The sequence below is a fragment of the Bidens hawaiensis genome, unplaced genomic scaffold (genome assembly GCF_021521415.1).
Source record: "Bidens hawaiensis isolate Kalapana, Puna unplaced genomic scaffold, B.hawaiensis_p1.1 tig00049734_1, whole genome shotgun sequence".
Taxonomy (NCBI): Eukaryota; Viridiplantae; Streptophyta; class Magnoliopsida; order Asterales; family Asteraceae; genus Bidens; species Bidens hawaiensis.
In genome coordinates this window covers 96,523-115,468 of record NW_027498897.1, presented here as the reverse complement: position 1 = coordinate 115,468, position 18,946 = coordinate 96,523, and the positions used below count along the sequence as shown (strand labels likewise).

General features: G+C 41.6%; 1 protein-coding gene and 1 pseudogene across 2 annotated transcripts; one reads left to right on the top strand and one right to left on the bottom strand.

Annotated features, from left to right (window-relative positions):
- Positions 1 to 13,003: 13,003 nt before the first annotated feature.
- Positions 13,004 to 16,973, top strand: LOC143598178 (putative helicase CHR10; annotated as a pseudogene). Its single transcript, XR_013147064.1, has 12 exons — positions 13,004 to 13,748; positions 13,840 to 13,999; positions 14,083 to 14,214; positions 14,285 to 14,447; positions 14,525 to 14,663; positions 14,728 to 14,845; positions 14,932 to 15,129; positions 15,221 to 15,424; positions 15,542 to 16,299; positions 16,382 to 16,527; positions 16,618 to 16,779; positions 16,855 to 16,973. The product of XR_013147064.1 is annotated as a putative helicase CHR10 (transcript).
- Positions 16,974 to 17,670: 697 nt separating this feature from the next.
- Positions 17,671 to 18,333, bottom strand: LOC143598175 (putative germin-like protein 9-2). Its single transcript, XM_077076464.1, has one exon. The coding sequence runs from the start codon at positions 18,293 to 18,295 to the stop codon at positions 17,672 to 17,674; it is 624 nt and encodes a 207-aa protein (XP_076932579.1). The 5' UTR covers positions 18,296 to 18,333; the 3' UTR covers position 17,671.
- Positions 18,334 to 18,946: the final 613 nt, after the last annotated feature.

The window sequence follows — 18,946 nt, the reverse complement described above, 5'->3', positions numbered from 1 at the left end:
AGACGAGCACGGCTTTTCAGAAATGTCCACGCGCAACCCGCGGGACGGTATTACTTATTTCGCTCGTAGTGGCAGCGCCACTTACACAGACGAGCACAGTTCCCAGAAATGTTCGCGCGTAACCCGCGGAACGATTTTATCAGAATATGTTGATAGGACTATGTTTTACCAAGCATGTGTTTTAATGATGCTATCAGAATTATGTTTCAGAATGATTTGTATCAAGATTATGATGCAATACGATTTATCAAGTTACTAAAACTTGTGAACTCACTCAGTTTATACTGATTCAAATGTTTTTACGTGTCTTTCAGGAGATAACTAGGTAGCGCATGGAGTCACACTTAGAGCACCTCACGCTGAACATCTAAAACTAGCTTTTTGGAAGATTTTAGTTCTATCCCTTCGATGCGCGTGGTTGTACCCGCCGCGCAAGGGGATATGGCGTGGAAATCTTCAACAGTTTTTATACTTGGATGTTTTTATGTAATTTTTAAACAATGTAATGTATTTGTATTAAACATTTCATGCGCAATGAAAATCTTTGAATGTTTGCAATGGCCCGTGCTTAATTATCAATCCCCACTCGCGCGCGCCCGGCTGTTTCCGCCGCTCAGGGCCGGGTGTGAAAGTACCGGTATTGAAGGTAAAAATTCGGGAAATACTGGTACCGTACCGGTCCCGAAACTTAAAACTTTGGTACCAATTCGGTACCGAATCGATACCGATTTCAGTATCGATACCAGTACCAATCGGTACCGGTACCGAATTTGCCCATCCCTACTGGTTACGTTAAGGGGAATAGGGAGTCTTCTCGTAGCCACCTTCTGGCATGAAAATTAGTATAGTAGGTGATGAGTAATTCTTCGAGATAACAAGATTGTGGATCCTTTTACCGTTGGTTTATCTCTTGTATTTATAGCCGATGGGAAGGAGAATGATTGGGTCAGTTGTCCCGCTCAATGGAACCTTCTATTATCATGGTTGAGCACGGTAGTGGCTCCTGATTGGGAGGCCAACTGGCACATGAAGATCTTTGGCGTGGGCAGGTGCAACGCCAGCCTTCTATGATTGGTCCATCGTGCCATCGTGAACATTATATGGATCTCGACCTGTGATTAGTCTTTCCTTTCCTTGTCACGTGTTGTCCTCCCTTTTTTCATGACATGTCTTTCGCTAAACTCCTTAAGTTGTTAAGTGTTTCTTCCGCGGGAAGCATACATCATGCGAATGATTATCCTTGCTTAATAATATCCCCTCCGTGAAGAATATATGTTTCTTCGCACAAGGTCTTTCGCGCCAACGGAGAATTTATCCTTGTGTACCCTACCTCCACACCAATAAAGCATGTTATTGTCAAACCCAATCTCGAGCCATGTTTGAGAAGCTCGTTTAGACTCATTGAACCTTAATAAATCTTGTGTGTTTTTAAGTTTTACCTCTTATAAACTTCTATGTATTAACTTTCCACAAGCTCAAGCTAAGCTTTGGCTCATTTAAGGTACTACACGATCTCGAGCTGATCTTAGGCTTGTTTAAAGTTCTATCAAAATATTTAAAATAATTAAAAAGTAAATAAAAAAAGACTCAAGTCAAAACGACCCAGTTTGTGCTCGGCCTGTTTACACCCCTAGTTAACACGACCTTTTTATTACAGGCTTAGCCCAAACACAACCCGTTAAAAAGTTACTTTACATGTTTATAAGTTAATTAATATTTTGATTTCAAAGACGAGAAGTGTTAAATTTCAAAGTTAAAACGTTTGATTTATTTTTTTCATAAAACTATTAACTTATACTTTTTTTTAAACACTTATAACTAGATTATATTCGGTTATTATTCACTTATTTGAAACAAACAAGCAAAATTTATAAACCCAAGTTTACTAACTGAGGTTAAGAGATAAATAAACAAAAACAATTGAAATATCACAAATTACAAAAAGTTTTATATTAATAGAACTGATTAATTGTTCAAGTTGTTATCAAATCACTAGGCAATAGGCATAAAGCATATTTGTAAATGAACATAAAATGGGTTGACGTAAGCACTACACAAATATAAATAAGTTGACACGACACGAATAACTATACAAGACATGTTAGGGTTGACGAATCTCAAGATCTCAACACATCAACCCGAAACTGATCAACCCCAAACCGTCATGTGACACCCGGTAAATTCCCAATCCCTTAAACCAAGTAATCAACCTAAATATTAGGTAATTATGTTATATGCGCCTTGCGCGAGCGCGCTATGTTAGAATCAGCACGTGCATTTGTTATGTGCGCCCTGCGCGAGCGCGCCATGTTAGTCAGCGCGGGCATATTATGTGCGCCCTGCGCGAGCGCGCCATGTTAAGAACCAGCGTGGGCATATGTTATATGCGCCATGCGCGAATGTTTTGGCTTTATGTTTTCATGTACCTTAACGATATGTTGTCTAATGGGTTGACCGTCACGCATGATGCTAAGGCGGGTGCACCCTAAATCGTTTATGCGCGTGCGGAAGGGAACTAACCTCCCCGCATGGCGGGAACATTGAGAGCTAGTTTGTCTGAAGCTCCAAGAAGGAATTGTCTTCAACATAACTGATCACTATGTTGAAATACCAAGACCACCTGGAGAATCTACAAATGAAACTCAATGTCCCTAACTGCGAGAAGGTTACGCACCTACCCGCAGCAAAGAAATGTCCTTCACGCAGAAAGCTATGCGCACAAAGTGATACGCACGGAACACTTAGTCTATTCTCCAGACGTAAGGAGATTACTCCCGCCCAAAAGGAAACAGTAGCGTGTTTCAGAGATTTTCCACTTTTTACTGTACACTAACAAAAGTACCTGAAAAAGCACACTGTAACACGAAAAGTCAACTGTCAGCCACCCTATTCTCACCAACCCCAGACCTGCATGTCCTGACCAAATCAAATCAAAATCTTTTATCCACTACTCCACTCTTAAATAAATAATAATAATTTCCATACTTTATCATCATTACACCTAGATATGAAAAGATTACAATCCCCTAAAGCAAAGGATTGTGTTCCCTTGAGTTTGACTATAAATATGTAACCTAAGTTATCACCCAAACACACTTCAAACTTCTCTCTTAAGAACTGCAAACTTGCACTAATCATCTCCCAAGCATCCGATCCTGTAACTAGGTAAGCCGAGAATATAACCTTGAGATCTACCTTCCAACCCTTATATTCTCCTATTTCTTGATCTTAATATATATACTTCTTGTTATTTAATCGTATTCTAGACCTTCAATTCCGAGGCCAACACCAAGAAAACCCGAATCTCGATTAATCCCTTAACAAGAACCACAGGTGAGTCTCACAGCCCCTATTCTCGCTGTTTTCACTGTTTTTAAACTGTTTTCGGGGCGAGGGACACGTACTTAAAACTATGTTTTATGTGATACTCTTACAAGCAATACAAGCAATTATGTGTTTAAATAATGTTTCATTATGGTGTATTTACGAGCAATGCAAACGGTATCTATGGTTTTCGATGTATGTGCGCCAGAATTCGAGTAAGTGATCACTTTACCAGTGGAACTCTAAGGGTAGGGACTGCTGGTTTGATCCACCCACTCGTAGGGGTCGCACCTCTTTGCATGGACGAGTGCCTAGTATGGTCATGGGGCAGTACTATGGGTTTGAGCCCGCTCGTAGGGGTCGCGCCTCTTTGCATGGACGAGCGCCTTGTTTTCCGGCACGACGTCCGCGCGTAACCCGCGGGACGGAATTATTGATTAGCTCGTAGTGGCAGCGCCACTTTGCATGGACGAGCACATTTTCCTGAAACGTTCGCGCGTAACCCGCGGGACGGTATTATTTCGCTCGTAGTGGCAGCGCCACTTACACAGACGAGCACGGCTTTTCAGAAATGTCCACGCGCAACCCGCGGGACGGTATTACTTATTTCGCTCGTAGTGGCAGCGCCACTTACACAGACGAGCACAGTTCCCAGAAATGTTCGCGCGTAACCCGCGGAACGATTTTATCAGAATATGTTGATAGGACTATGTTTTACCAAGCATGTGTTTTAATGATGCTATCAGAATTATGTTTCAGAATGATTTGTATCAAGATTATGATGCAATACGATTTATCAAGTTACTAAAACTTGTGAACTCACTCAGTTTATACTGATTCAAATGTTTTTACGTGTCTTTCAGGAGATAACTAGGTAGCGCATGGAGTCACACTTAGAGCACCTCACGCTGAACATCTAAAACTAGCTTTTTGGAAGATTTTAGTTCTATCCCTTCGATGCGCGTGGTTGTACCCGCCGCGCAAGGGGATATGGCGTGGAAATCTTCAACAGTTTTTATACTTGGATGTTTTTATGTAATTTTTAAACAATGTAATGTATTTGTATTAAACATTTCATGCGCAATGAAAATCTTTGAATGTTTGCAATGGCCCGTGCTTAATTATCAATCCCCACTCGCGCGCGCCCGGCTGTTTCCGCCGCTCAGGGCCGGGTGTGAAAGATTGGTATCAGAGCACTGGTTATAGCGAACTAGGAAAAGAAGTTTTAACCTAGACTATAACCGTTGGGGAATCGCATGAAATATTTTTCAAAGAAAATATTTTCAAAAGAAACTATACACACACTTAGGAACACGGGTCACACAGTGTAGTAAATAAAGAAAAACATTATGTGCTCAGAGTACATGCGCTAAGTTTGATATATTTTCTCTTTTAAAGCGAGAATGCCTCCAGCTAGAGCCAAGGGAATTACCATGACACCCGAGGAACTCGCGGAAATAATCGCGCAAGCAATCGCAACACATGAGGCCAGCAAGGCCGAATCAAGTCAGGGTCGTCAGAATGAGACCCCAGAACCCGAATCAGGAGCCTTGGACAAAGGATGCTCCTACAAGACATTCATGGCCTGTAAGCCTTGGCCATTCAAGGGTACCGAAGGGGCCATTGGGCTCTACAACTGGATTGACAAGATGGAGACAGTTCTCTCCATTAGCGGATGTAGTGAGAACCAGAAGGTCCTTTACGCGACCTGCATGTTCCAAGAAGCAGCTTCGTCTTGGTGGAAGCTTCAAGTGAAAACCTTGGGGCGAGAAGTTGCTCTCCACAAGACCTGGGAGGAACTGAAGGAAATGATGATGAGAAAGTTCTGCTCTCGCGCAGAAATCCAGAGTCTACAACAGGAATTCTGGAACCACACCATGGTAGGAACGGATATCGACGCCTACAACAACCGGTTCAACGAGCTTTGCCAGTTGGTGCCAGACATGGCAAACACGGAGGAAAAGAAGATCGAGAGGTATATCTTTGGGTTACCTCCTGTTGTTAGGGTTCCGCTCAACGCCGCAGCGCCTCCAACCTTTGATGAGGCGGTAGCGCGGGCCATCACCCTTACAAGGGATACGGTCCGTGCGGGTATGTTAACTACGCGCGGAATCGAGCAGCGAACCTCTGATCCCAAGAGGAAATGGAACTCTCACCACCGAGGGTCCGACTCCAAGCAGCCACCGTTCAAGAAGCAGGAGAGCGCAAGGACTTACGCGATTCAGGCCGCGGAGCCACCACGAAAAGGATACAGCGGGCCTCGCCCATGGTGCAGCAAATGCAAGTATCACCACGAGGGTGAATGCGCAAGAATCGAATGTGCCAAATGTGGCAGACCAGGGCACAAGACGATGAATTGCCGTGTCAGAGAAGCTGGAGCGAGTGACAACTGCTATGCATGCGGAAAGCCAGGGCATTTTAGTCGGGATTGCCCGCAAAAGGGAAACCAAGCTCGCGGGAGAGCTTTTGTGATCGGCGCAGGCGAAGCTAAAGAAGAGCCGAATGTGGTAACCGGTACGTTTTTGCTTAACGGACATTTTGCATCTGTCTTATTTGATACTGGCGCTGACCTAAGTTTTATATCCGCTGAGTTTAAAGACTCCCTAGGCCTAGCAACCAGTAGGCTAGACACGCCTTATACTATAGAACTAGCCAATGGTAGGCAGTTATGCGCGAACGAAAGAACTGAACAATGTGTAATAGTCATGGGAGGTCACGGGTTCAATATTAATTTGTTGCCAATAGACTTGGGAAGTTTTGACATTGTGGTAGGTATGGATTGGTTAGTCAAGAACCGCGCGGAAGTTATTTGCCATGAGAAGCAGGTTCGGATCCCACTGTTGAACGGAGAAGCCCTGGTAATTCAAGGGGAAAGAAGGGGAGTTGCGACGAAACTGATTTCGTGCCTAAAGGCGCGTAAGTGCCTAAGGAAAGGGTGCTACGCCTTCCTGGCGCATGTCGTAGAGAAGAAAGGAGATGAGCGAAGAATTGAAGACTTACCAGTAGTGCGCGAATTTCAAGAAGTTTTTCCTGAAGATTTGCCCGGATTACCGCCGCCGCGACAAGTCGAGTTTCGTATTGATTTAGTCCCAGGAGCTGCGCCAGTAGCTCGAGCGCCTTATCGACTAGCTCCATCTGAGATGCAAGAGCTATCCAATCAGTTACAGGAACTATTGGATAAGGGTTTCATACGCCCAAGCTTTTCACCTTGGAGAGCTCCAGTACTGTTTGTTAAGAAGAAGGATGGTTCGTTCAGAATGTGTATTGACTACAGGGAACTGAACAAGCTGACAGTCAAAAATCGGTACCCCTTACCGAGGATTGACGACTTATTTGACCAGTTGCAGGGATCCAGTTATTATTCGAAGATAGATCTACGGTCAGGATACCACCAACTTAGGGTCCATGAGGAAGATGTGCCGAAAACAGCCTTCCGAACTAGATACGGCCATTATGAGTTCTTAGTGATGCCTTTCGGGCTAACTAATGCGCCGGCTGTATTCATGGATCTGATGAACCGCGTATGCAAACCATACTTGGACAAGTTTGTGATTGTGTTTATAGATGATATTCTGATTTACTCTCGGACCAAGGCCGAGCATGAGCAACACCTGAGATTGATTTTGGAATTGTTGAGGAAAGAAAAGTTGTATGCGAAGTTTTCCAAGTGCGAGTTTTGGCTTAGAGAAGTTCACTTTCTCGGTCACGTTGTAAACGAGAAAGGAATACACGTTGATCCTTCCAAAGTCAAGGCCATCGAAAACTGGGAAGCGCCAAAAACCCCAACTGAGGTGAGGCAATTCCTAGGACTAGCTGGCTACTATCGACGCTTCATTGAGAACTTCTCCAAGATAGCTCTACCTCTGACCGCGCTAACTCAGAAAGACAAGAAGTTTGTTTGGGGCGAAAGTCAGGAAACAGCATTTCAAACGTTAAAACAGAAGTTATGTAGTGCGCCAATTTTGTCTTTGCCCGAGGGGACGGATGACATCGTTGTTTACTGCGACGCTTCACATCAGGGACTTGGATGTGTCCTTATGCAGCGAGACAAAGTCATAGCGTATGCCTCACGCCAACTCAAGACCAATGAAAAGAACTACACAACGCATGATCTGGAACTTGGAGCGGTTGTCTTCGCGCTAAAGATTTGGCGCCATTACCTCTATGGTACAAAGTGTATAATTTTTACGGATCACAAGAGCCTTCAACATATATTTGATCAAAAGGATTTAAACATGAGGCAACGAAGATGGGTGGAGTTGTTGAATGATTATGATTGTGAAATTAAGTACCACCCTGGAAAGGCGAATGTGGTAGCAGACGCGCTAAGTAGGAAGGAGCGAATAAAAACGCTACGAGTCAAGGCTCTAAGGTTGACCATTCACGCAGATCTCTCTACCCGCATCCGAGACGCTCAGCAAGAAGCCTTGAAACCAGAGTTTGTTAAAAACGAATGCCTTGGGGGTATGACTAAGAGTTTGGAGCTTAAAGAGAACGGCAATCTATATTTCGCTAACCGCATATGGGTCCCTCTCAAGGGAGGATTGCGCGAGCAAGTACTAAACGAAGCTCACAAGACACGGTATTCCGTACATCCTGGCGCAGACAAGATGTACCAAGATGTTAAAGTGCTGTATTGGTGGCCCAATCTTAAAGGCGCCATCGCGACGTATGTCAGTAAATGCCTGACGTGTTCGAAGGTGAAGGCTGAATACCAGAAACCATCAGGGTTGCTTCAGCAGCCAGAAATTCCCATGTGGAAGTGGGAACAAATCTCTATGGACTTCATCACCAAACTGCCAAGGACACCTGGGGGTTACGACACGATCTGGGTTATTGTGGATCGGCTAACTAAGTCAGCGCACTTCCTGCCGATCAAGGAAACCGATAAGATGGAAAAGTTAGCCCGATTGTATATTCGAGAAGTAGTTTCAAAACATGGAGTCCCAGTGTCCATCATTTCTGATAGAGATAGTCGGTTCACATCAAGGTTTTGGAGATCGTTACAAGGAGCTCTAGGTACTCGCCTTGATATGAGTACAGCTTATCATCCTCAAACGGATGGGCAAAGCGAGCGAACAATCCAGACATTGGAAGATATGCTACGCGCGTGTGCGATCAATTTCGGAGGTAGCTGGGATACTCATCTCCCATTGGTTGAATTTTCTTACAACAACAGCTATCACACAAGCCTCAAGGCTGCGCCGTTTGAAGCTTTGTATGGGCGCAAGTGTAGATCCCCACTGTGCTGGGCTGAAGTGGGTGACAAGCAAATGACTGGTCCAGAATTGATCCAAGAAACAACAGACAAGATTTTTCAGATACGGGATCGCCTTAAGACAGCGCGCGACAGACAGAAGAGCTACGCAGATGTGCGAAGGAAACCATTGGAATTTCAAGTAGGGGATAAAGTACTTTTGAAAGTCTCTCCATGGAAAGGAGTCCCCCGTTTCGGCAAGCGAGGAAAGTTGAATCCGCGCTTCATCGGACCATTTGAGATCCTGGAAAGGATCGGTCCGGTTGCTTATAAACTCCGTTTACCCGCCGAACTCAGTGGAGTTCATGATACGTTTCATGTGTCCAACCTCAAAAAGTGCTTATCTGACGAAACGTTGATTTTGCCGTTGGAAGAGATTCACATCGACAAACAGCTGCACTTCGTAGAAGAACCTATAGCAGTAACCGATTGGAAAGAACAAAAGTTACGCAGAAGCAGAATCAAGTTAGTAAAGGTTCAATGGAACTCGAGGCGTGGGCCTGAATTCACTTGGGAAAGAGAAGACCAGATGCGTATGAAATACCCACACCTCTTTCAGAGCATGGCTTCTGCCAGCAACGTCTCCTAAATTTCGGGACGAAATTCGCTTAACAGGGGGAGAATGTGACACCCGGTAAATTCCCAATCCCTTAAACCAAGTAATCAACCTAAATATTAGGTAATTATGTTATATGCGCCTTGCGCGAGCGCGCTATGTTAGAATCAGCACGTGCATTTGTTATGTGCGCCCTGCGCGAGCGCGCCATGTTAGTCAGCGCGGGCATATTATGTGCGCCCTGCGCGAGCGCGCCATGTTAAGAACCAGCGTGGGCATATGTTATATGCGCCATGCGCGAATGTTTTGGCTTTATGTTTTCATGTACCTTAACGATATGTTGTCTAATGGGTTGACCGTCACGCATGATGCTAAGGCGGGTGCACCCTAAATCATTTATGCGCGTGCGGAAGGGAACTAACCTCCCCGCATGGCGGGAACATTGAGAGCTAGTTTGTCTGAAGCTCCAAGAAGGAATTGACTTCAACATAACTGATCACTATGTTGAAATACCAAGACCACCTGGAGAATCTACAAATGAAACTCAATGTCCCTAACTGCGAGAAGGTTACGCACCTACCCGCAGCAAAGAAATGTCCTTCACGCAGAAAGCTATGCGCACAAAGTGATACGCACGGAACACTTAGTCTATTCTCCAGACGTAAGGAGATTACTCCCGCCCAAAAGGAAACAGTAGCGTGTTTCAGAGATTTTCCACTTTTTACTGTACACTAACAAAAGTACCTGAAAAAGCACACTGTAACACGAAAAGTCAACTGTCAGCCACCCTATTCTCACCAACCCCAGACCTGCATGTCCTGACCAAATCAAATCAAAATCTTTTATCCACTATTCCACTCTTAAATAAATAATAATAATTTCCATACTTTATCATCATTACACCTAGATATGAAAAGATTACAATCCCCTAAAGCAAAGGATTGTGTTCCCTTGAGTTTGACTATAAATATGTAACCTAAGTTATCACCCAAACACACTTCAAACTTCTCTCTTAAGAACTGCAAACTTGCACTAATCATCTCCCAAGCATCCGATCCTGTAACTAGGTAAGCCGAGAATATAACCTTGAGATCTACCTTCCAACCCTTATATTCTCCTATTTCTTGATCTTAATATATATACTTCTTGTTATTTAATCGTATTCTAGACCTTCAATTCCGAGGCCAACACCAAGAAAACCCGAATCTCGATTAATCCCTTAACAAGAACCACAGGTGAGTCTCACAGCCCCTATTCTCGCTGTTTTCACTGTTTTTAAACTGTTTTCGGGGCGAGGGACACGTACTTAAAACTATGTTTTATGTGATACTCTTACAAGCAATACAAGCAATTATGTGTTTAAATAATGTTTCATTATGGTGTATTTACGAGCAATGCAAACGGTATCTATGGTTTTCGATGTATGTGCGCCAGAATTCGAGTAAGTGATCACTTTACCAGTGGAACTCTAAGGGTAGGGACTGCTGGTTTGATCCACCCACTCGTAGGGGTCGCACCTCTTTGCATGGACGAGTGCCTAGTATGGTCATGGGGCAGTACTATGGGTTTGAGCCCGCTCGTAGGGGTCGCGCCTCTTTGCATGGACGAGCGCCTTGTTTTCCGGCACGACGTCCGCGCGTAACCCGCGGGACGGAATTATTGATTAGCTCGTAGTGGCAGCGCCACTTTGCATGGACGAGCACATTTTCCTGAAACGTTCGCGCGTAACCCGCGGGACGGTATTATTTCGCTCGTAGTGGCAGCGCCACTTACACAGACGAGCACGGCTTTTCAGAAATGTCCACGCGCAACCCGCGGGACGGTATTACTTATTTCGCTCGTAGTGGCAGCGCCACTTACACAGACGAGCACAGTTCCCAGAAATGTTCGCGCGTAACCCGCGGAACGATTTTATCAGAATATGTTGATAGGACTATGTTTTACCAAGCATGTGTTTTAATGATGCTATCAGAATTATGTTTCAGAATGATTTGTATCAAGATTATGATGCAATACGATTTATCAAGTTACTAAAACTTGTGAACTCACTCAGTTTATACTGATTCAAATGTTTTTACGTGTCTTTCAGGAGATAACTAGGTAGCGCATGGAGTCACACTTAGAGCACCTCACGCTGAACATCTAAAACTAGCTTTTTGGAAGATTTTAGTTCTATCCCTTCGATGCGCGTGGTTGTACCCGCCGCGCAAGGGGATATGGCGTGGAAATCTTCAACAGTTTTTATACTTGGATGTTTTTATGTAATTTTTAAACAATGTAATGTATTTGTATTAAACATTTCATGCGCAATGAAAATCTTTGAATGTTTGCAATGGCCCGTGCTTAATTATCAATCCCCACTCGCGCGCGCCCGGCTGTTTCCGCCGCTCAGGGCCGGGTGTGAAACGTCACGATTGAATCTTTAGATTTTCCTTTCGGGTCGGGTCACATCAGGTAGGGGTGCAAACGATCTGAGCCGAGCCCAAGCTCGTTTAACTTACACAGAGCTCGAGCTCGGCTCGTTTCAGGCTCTATTTTCAAAGCTCAAGCTCGGCTCGTGAGCAGATTTTTAAGCTCGAGCTCATCTCGTTTATTATTTATCAATTATTTTTTATATAATTTATAATTGTTTGTATATACTTTTTTCTATTATAATTTTATGAATAAAAATGATATATGTTATTTAGTTATTTTTATTTATTTTTTCATAACATAAAATATATTAACTATTAATTATTAAATATATATTCTTAACAATCATATAAATAACAGGCTCGTTTAGCCACGTGAACCGGCTCGAGCTTGATAAGTGAAGCTCGGGCTCAAGCTCGTTTATTAAATGAGCTTACTTTTAGACTCGAGCTTGGGCTCTGACTCAATTGAGTTTTTTAACAAACATATCTCAAATAGCCTGCGTACAGCCCGGCTTGTTTGTACCGCTACCGTCAAGTAACTAGTGCTTTACCCGTCCGGTGGACGGGATCATCAACATGGGAATATCATTAAACACAATGAACACCTGAAAATCCATTGAATTAAAAGAGTTAAGCTAGACAGTTTAGAAACAATATTTTTTTGCTTAATGTGAAAAAGGAAAAGTTCAACAAAAACTCATTGATGCTTTAATCCTTTGACTCTTTAAACAAAAATGGAACAGATTCACTATTTACCTTTGTTGTATTAATTTGATTGGGTAAGCATTGTCATTTGGCTTAATTGCTGAGAACCATTTTAACGCCGTCACTCACTCGATGCTTTCTTCAAAGAAAGAAATCAATGCTTGCTTCCATGCATTTCCTTTGATTTAGTTCTCTTGCAGCCTGCCCGTGTCTGCAATTGAAAGTAATGGTTCATAAATATTTTAAAAACTGAAACAATTTTAAATTTGCAATGCAAATTTTAATAAGTTAAATCGGTCAAGCCATGAATCTCTAGAGCTAGCACGAACACAACCCATTTAGATAAATGTGCTCGTGGTATCAACCTGAAACAAACCCCAACCCGAAACTAATCACGGTTTCGCTTGATTTTTTTAAGAACATAGAACCCCAACCCCGAACTTTTTACTACTTACAAATATGCATAACAGAAGTAACAATTCAATAAGGTGTAAATGTTGCACACCGGAACCCGAATCAACCAACCCGCCCAGTCCTGACCCATAGCCCGACATGTAACCCGTAACCCGCTTGACCGAACCAATTCTCACCCATAACCCGACCCACCTAGTTCTTACCAATATTAAAGAAAAAATCCATTGACCCAACTCGTTTCAACATGTTCAAAAAATGCTCTTTTGACACTCATCCATTTGGCTTATCTTCTGGGCTTACGCCTTAAGGGCTTGATGAATGTCAAGAAGCTTATTTTTAACGTTTTGTGAGGTTTTCAGATTAAGCTATGGGTTTATAAAGCGATAAGCTTAAGTTGATAGTGATAAGCTAATAAGCTGTTAAAAATAAGCAACCGGGGCTATTCAATTTTCAGTAAGCCCAGAAATAAGCTTATTCAAACGCCGCAACTTGTATGTCAGCTTCATTGTGCTTTCTATGCTGGCTTCTTGAACTTTTATGCTGTAGATGATTCTATATAAGTGTATAATTGTATATTTACTCTGGGTTGACTTCATAGTAAAGTAGTACAGTGTTTTAGTGAAATTAATGTTACTTTTTCTTTGGGTAGTGACAGTAATCGCATGGTCATATAGATCTGAATGAAAAGTTCCTTTTGTCTCAAAAGTCCCTTTAACACTGTTTACTGAATTCAAGTTCAGACTATAATGGCAGCTCTTGATATATCCTTTTGCATCACAGTGTTACCAATAACTCAAGAATAATAATGTGATTGGTTTTGATTTGTATTTGCAGGAGATGAGGTATAGTTGCGTTTTTACATGGAGGCTGGAAACACACTAAGTTTAATCAAATTTATATAGTTACATTAAACATGCTACATTGACTACTAGAACATTAAGTGGTTAACATAGAGCATAATCAAGTGTTTGCACTTAGCCTCAAAATATTTATTGGCAGATGGGCCTAGGAAAGACATTGCAAGCTATCTCCTTCCTGAGCTATTTAAAGTTTTGTCGAGGATTGAACGGACCCTTTCGTAAGTAATAATAAACGAAAATTGTTCTGCTAATCTTATCATACCGCATTTTGATCAATTTTAAATCACTAATTGTATGATGTATATGCAGTGATACTATGTCCGCTCAGTGTGACAGACGGATGGATTACCGAGGTTACCAAATTCTCCCCAAAATTAAAGGCTTTGCGTTATGTTGGAGACAACAATGCAGGCGCGCTTTGAGAAGGGAAATGCATGAAAATGTGACAAAACAATCATCACCACCCAATGTAAGTTTACCAGTAAATAGCAGTGGAAGCCTTTGCTGACCTGGATATTAACTAATTAATTCTTGTGCTGTTGCACTATGCAGGTCCAGGCATTACCTTTTGATGTGCTTCTTACAACATATGATACAGCTTTAATCGATCAGGACTTTCTTTCCCAAATTCCATGGCATTATGCTGTTATTGACGAGGCGCAAAGACTTAAAAACCCCTCCAGTGTAGGCTCAAGATTATTTTAATTGTTAAAAAGCCAAGTTTCTAGCTTCTTGATCGGTTGATCTTTTTCAGGTTTTGTATAATGTGCTTACAGAACATTATATTATGCCAAGAAGACTACTCATGACTGGAACACCTATTCAGAATAGTCTTACTGAACTTTGGGCGCTCATGCATTTCTCTATGCCTTCGGTTTTTGGGACATTGGACCAGTTTTCTTCTACATTCAAGGAAGGTGAATATCCTTTATTCCTTGAATTGCATTTTTTTAACAATGGCCTTATGTTGACTATTCTACTTTGCTTTCTGAAGCAGGTAAAGGTGCACCAATAGTTAAGGATAAGTTCAAAAGCTTAAAATATGTTTTGGGGGCGTTCATGCTTCGCAGAACCAAATCTAAGCTTATTGAGACTGGAACCCTATCTTTACCGCCTCTTACTGAAATCACCTTGTAAGTTGAAATTTGATACTTTATGTGAAAACTTGAATTTAATTATAATAGTGCCTTTTGGTAGGATGGCTCCCTTAGAGACATTGCAAAAGAAAGTGTATATGTCAATATTGAAAAAGGAGCTTCCTAAGCTTCTAGCATTGTCTTTTGGGACCTCTAATCACCAATCCTTGCAGAATATTGTAAGCCAACTTCTCACTTGTTAAGCTTTTTATTGTTTGTATTTTAAAATTAGTATATGATGACGTAAGCTTCTTGTTTTATGCAGGTAATACAGCTTCGTAAAGCATGCAGCCATCCTTACCTCTTTGCTGGTATTGAGCCTGAACCATATGAAGAGGGTGAACACTTAGTTCAGGCTAGTGGCAAACTTATACTGTTGGACCAGTTACTCCAGAAGCTAGAGAGTTCTGGACATCGTGTTCTTCTGTTTGCACAGATGACACATACACTTGACATCTTGCAGGTTTCTTTTCTTTTGTGGTTAAAAAATGACATCCGTGCTCAAACATACATTTTCAGTTAATTAAATTTGTTGGAAATTTTTTGAAGTACAGGACTATATGGAGTTGAGAAAATATCCTTATGAGCGTCTTGATGGGTCCATTAGGGCTGAAGAACGGTTTGCTGCAATAAGGAGTTTTAGCCGCCAGTCTGTTACTGGAAATTCCAGTTCTGACCCTGATTCAGCCACTGCATTTGTCTTTATGATTTCAACCAGAGCAGGGGGAGTTGGTTTGAATCTTGTAGCTGCTGACACAGTAAGCCCTCCCAATACTTATATTTCTCTCTCCTTGTACCTTTATCAGTTTCAGTTGCCTTTATTAATATTACAGATGCACATATTATTTACTCACTGTGGATGAAACAAAATGCAGGTTATATTTTACGAGCAAGATTGGAATCCGCAGGTGGATAAGCAGGCTCTACAACGGGCTCATAGAATTGGTCAAATGAATCATGTTATTTCTATAAATCTAGTTACGGAGCGGACCGTGGAGGAGGTTATAATGCATAGAGCAGAGAGGAAGATGCAATTAAGCCATGATGTCATAGGTGATGACAGCATAGATAAAGAAGGCAAAGATATAGTTGGAGCCGAAGCTGGTGATCTGAAATCTGTTGTACTAGGGTTACGTATGTTTGATCCCACTACTGAAAGCAATGAGAGTTCGGGTCAACTTGACATGTCAAAAGTCAACTCTATCGTAGAAAAGGTTATAGCAGTCCGACATGGAGGGAAATCAGAAGTCGAGAATCTTACAGTTGAGGTTAATTCAAACAGTGCATCAGGTGGAAAGTCATACGACCATGTTCTTGATGAAGCTTCATATAATTCATGGGTCCAGAAGCTTAAAGAAACATCAGAAACCCGTGATGATGTGGCATTAGAGGAGGCAAATAAGAGGTCAAAACTCGAGGAGAAGCGTCTCAAAGCTGAGTCTGTTAGGAAGAAAGCTGAAGAGAAGAAATTGGCAAAATGGGAAGCTAACGGATACAAGTCAATGTCGGTCAAAGACATTATCTGCCCACAAGATGACAATATTTTATCAGATTCAGGTTCGGTAAACTTAGTTTATGGGGACTGCACTCAACCATCCAAAATTTGTCCATCAGAGCCATGTATAATATTTAGGTAGGTAGTTTTTTCTTTTTTCTTTTTGTTTACATATTTATCTCATTACCATGCTGCTTCATTTGTGTATGTATTATTGCAGTTGTGTTGATGATTCGGGAGAATGGGGTCATGGTGGCATGTTTGATGCACTAGCTAGACTTTCATCACAAATTCCAAATGCATATGAGCGCGCTTCTGAATTTGGGGATCTTCATCTTGGTGATTTGCATCTTATAGAAATTACTGGTTAGTTTCTTAGCATTTAAGTTTATTATTAATGCAATTGTTTAGAGTGTCTGTTAGCATTTAAACTATAAAGGCCGATTTGTGCAGCAGGTGAAGATGATGAGAATAAAGTGGCTAATGCTGGTCAGTGGGTTGGTTTAGCTGTGGTTCAAACATATAATCCGAGGCGCAAAGTGCCTCGTAGCAGTATCTCTATTCCTGATCTGGAGCAGTGCTTGTCAAAGGCTGCATTTTCAGCTGCTCAAAAGTCTGGTATGTGTGGTACCGACGTGATTTAATTCTTATTGATAACTCACTTGATTTATTTTTCATTTTTTTAAACAATAGCTTCGATCCACATGCCGCGAATTAGTTATCAAAATGGTTCTGACCGGTCAGAATGGTACTCAGTTGAACGTCTTGTTAGGAAATATGCCGCTTTATATGCCATAAAGATATTCGTGTAAGTACTTCCTTTGCTGTACAAAAACAGTTTTAAAAATAGATCCTAAATTTGACTTTTCAACTTCAAAACTTAGTAAAATTGATTAGATTTGAATCTATGTCTGTATTTTTTAAATTATAAATGATAATATTATCGAAACTTAAGATTATAAGTATTATGGAAACATGAATTGAAATTGACAAGTGAGAACATAATTAATATGCAGGTATTATTTCCGTCGATCCTCCTAAGAGTAGAGACGAAGCTATCTATTGGATTCTGGAGGTAAGTATGATGATATCAGCGTAACTTGAATAGGCAGTCAGCACACGGGCTTTATACGACTTTATCTGTAACATGACGGTACGCATTTTAAAACCTTTTTAAGATATATGTAGCATGTATAAAGTATGTACAGTGAAGTTTTGGCTGAACGTTTAGTGTTTGGATTTTTGAGTTTGATCGTGTAACCGTGTGACCCATTAGATACTTAAATCTAGGGTGACAATTTCTGTTATTATCTGTCACTGCGTAAATGATAAAACCATGGTCAAGTGTTGAAAACTTGAATATTTATTCTTTTTCCGGGTTCATGCGATTATTGATCCACAAACAGCATACATCCAAACTTTCATGATATTATTAGCTGTCATTGCATAAAACAACATATTATTGACCCACAAACAACCTACACCCAATTTTTCATGTCAGTGATCTTAATTAACCTGATAGCCCGGCTTTGAGCTTCTGAATGGTAGCAACATCGGTTTTGAACGACAATGCCAACACCTGGTCATCGATAGTTGAATTGAAAACCGCACTTGGAACCTTCACCGTGCCAGGACTCGCACTTCCAAAGGCCGAGAGAGCCAAAGCCGAGTTTTCAGCATCACTATTAAACTGAAAGTGAACAAGCCCCTTTGGGAACACAAAGATGTCGCCTTGTTGCAACGTTTGCGTAAACAACTTATTGGTTGTGTCAACAAACCCTACTTCTAACGAACCCATGAGAACAAACAACAGCTCGGAAGCCCGTGGGTGGGTGTGTGGTGGGTTAACCGTCCCGTTAGGGAACAAGAGTACTGCATAAGAAACGCTCTGACCTTCAAGAGCCGGAAATTCCATCATGGTTGCTTTCAATACTTTAAAAGTTGTCGGGAAGGGGGCGCCAACAAGTGACCTCATCCCGGTGAAGGTGAAGTAGTTTCCCGGTGGGCCCAAAAACATTGGTGGAGGGATGAAGTCTGTGAGAATATCGGGATCTCCAGCCATTGATATCCGCAACGAAGCGAATGAAAGTGAAACTAGTAAGAAAAAGTGAAGCTTTGAAGCCATCTTTGACATATCTTGTTGCTCATTTTGTGCAGAGATGTCAACTCATATATATATAGAGATGGATCAATTAAGGTGGTGAAAGAATATGCTTAGTTAATGCCTGTGATGATTTGTTACCAAAGATTTGATGTATCGTTGTTTTTAACGGTTGAACGAAGCAAGAAATTCTGTATCATATGATCATTTTTGTTACTCATGGTTGAGCCAAAGGAGTAGAAACAAGAAGCCTTGGTTACTTCACACAGTATAGGAGTATAGGTCTTATTTTAATTTTATACATCTTATATTTTATCTGCACAGGGATTCATGATTATATCTTCATTTATTTGAACTTCATATAAAAACTACTAAAAGGCCATCATTTGTGCGATTAGAAGGGTTGCATATGCCCTTTTGTGGTCGCTTAAAACCTTCATGTTAGGTGGTTGCGACATTGAATAATTGCGGCTGCTTATGTTCTTGTTGGTATTTTCCCCTCTTTCTGTCTCTATTTTTGGACTGTTTGGTTGTGAAAATGGTTGGAAATTTGTTTGCCTTATGCATGTATGGTGGAGTTTTGGCGCGACGATGTTTAGCCAGGTTTCGATGAGTGTATAAGTATTCTTTCTTCAGTTAGATTTTAGACTATCATGAGTAGAAATAAACTTAGTGCATAGATCA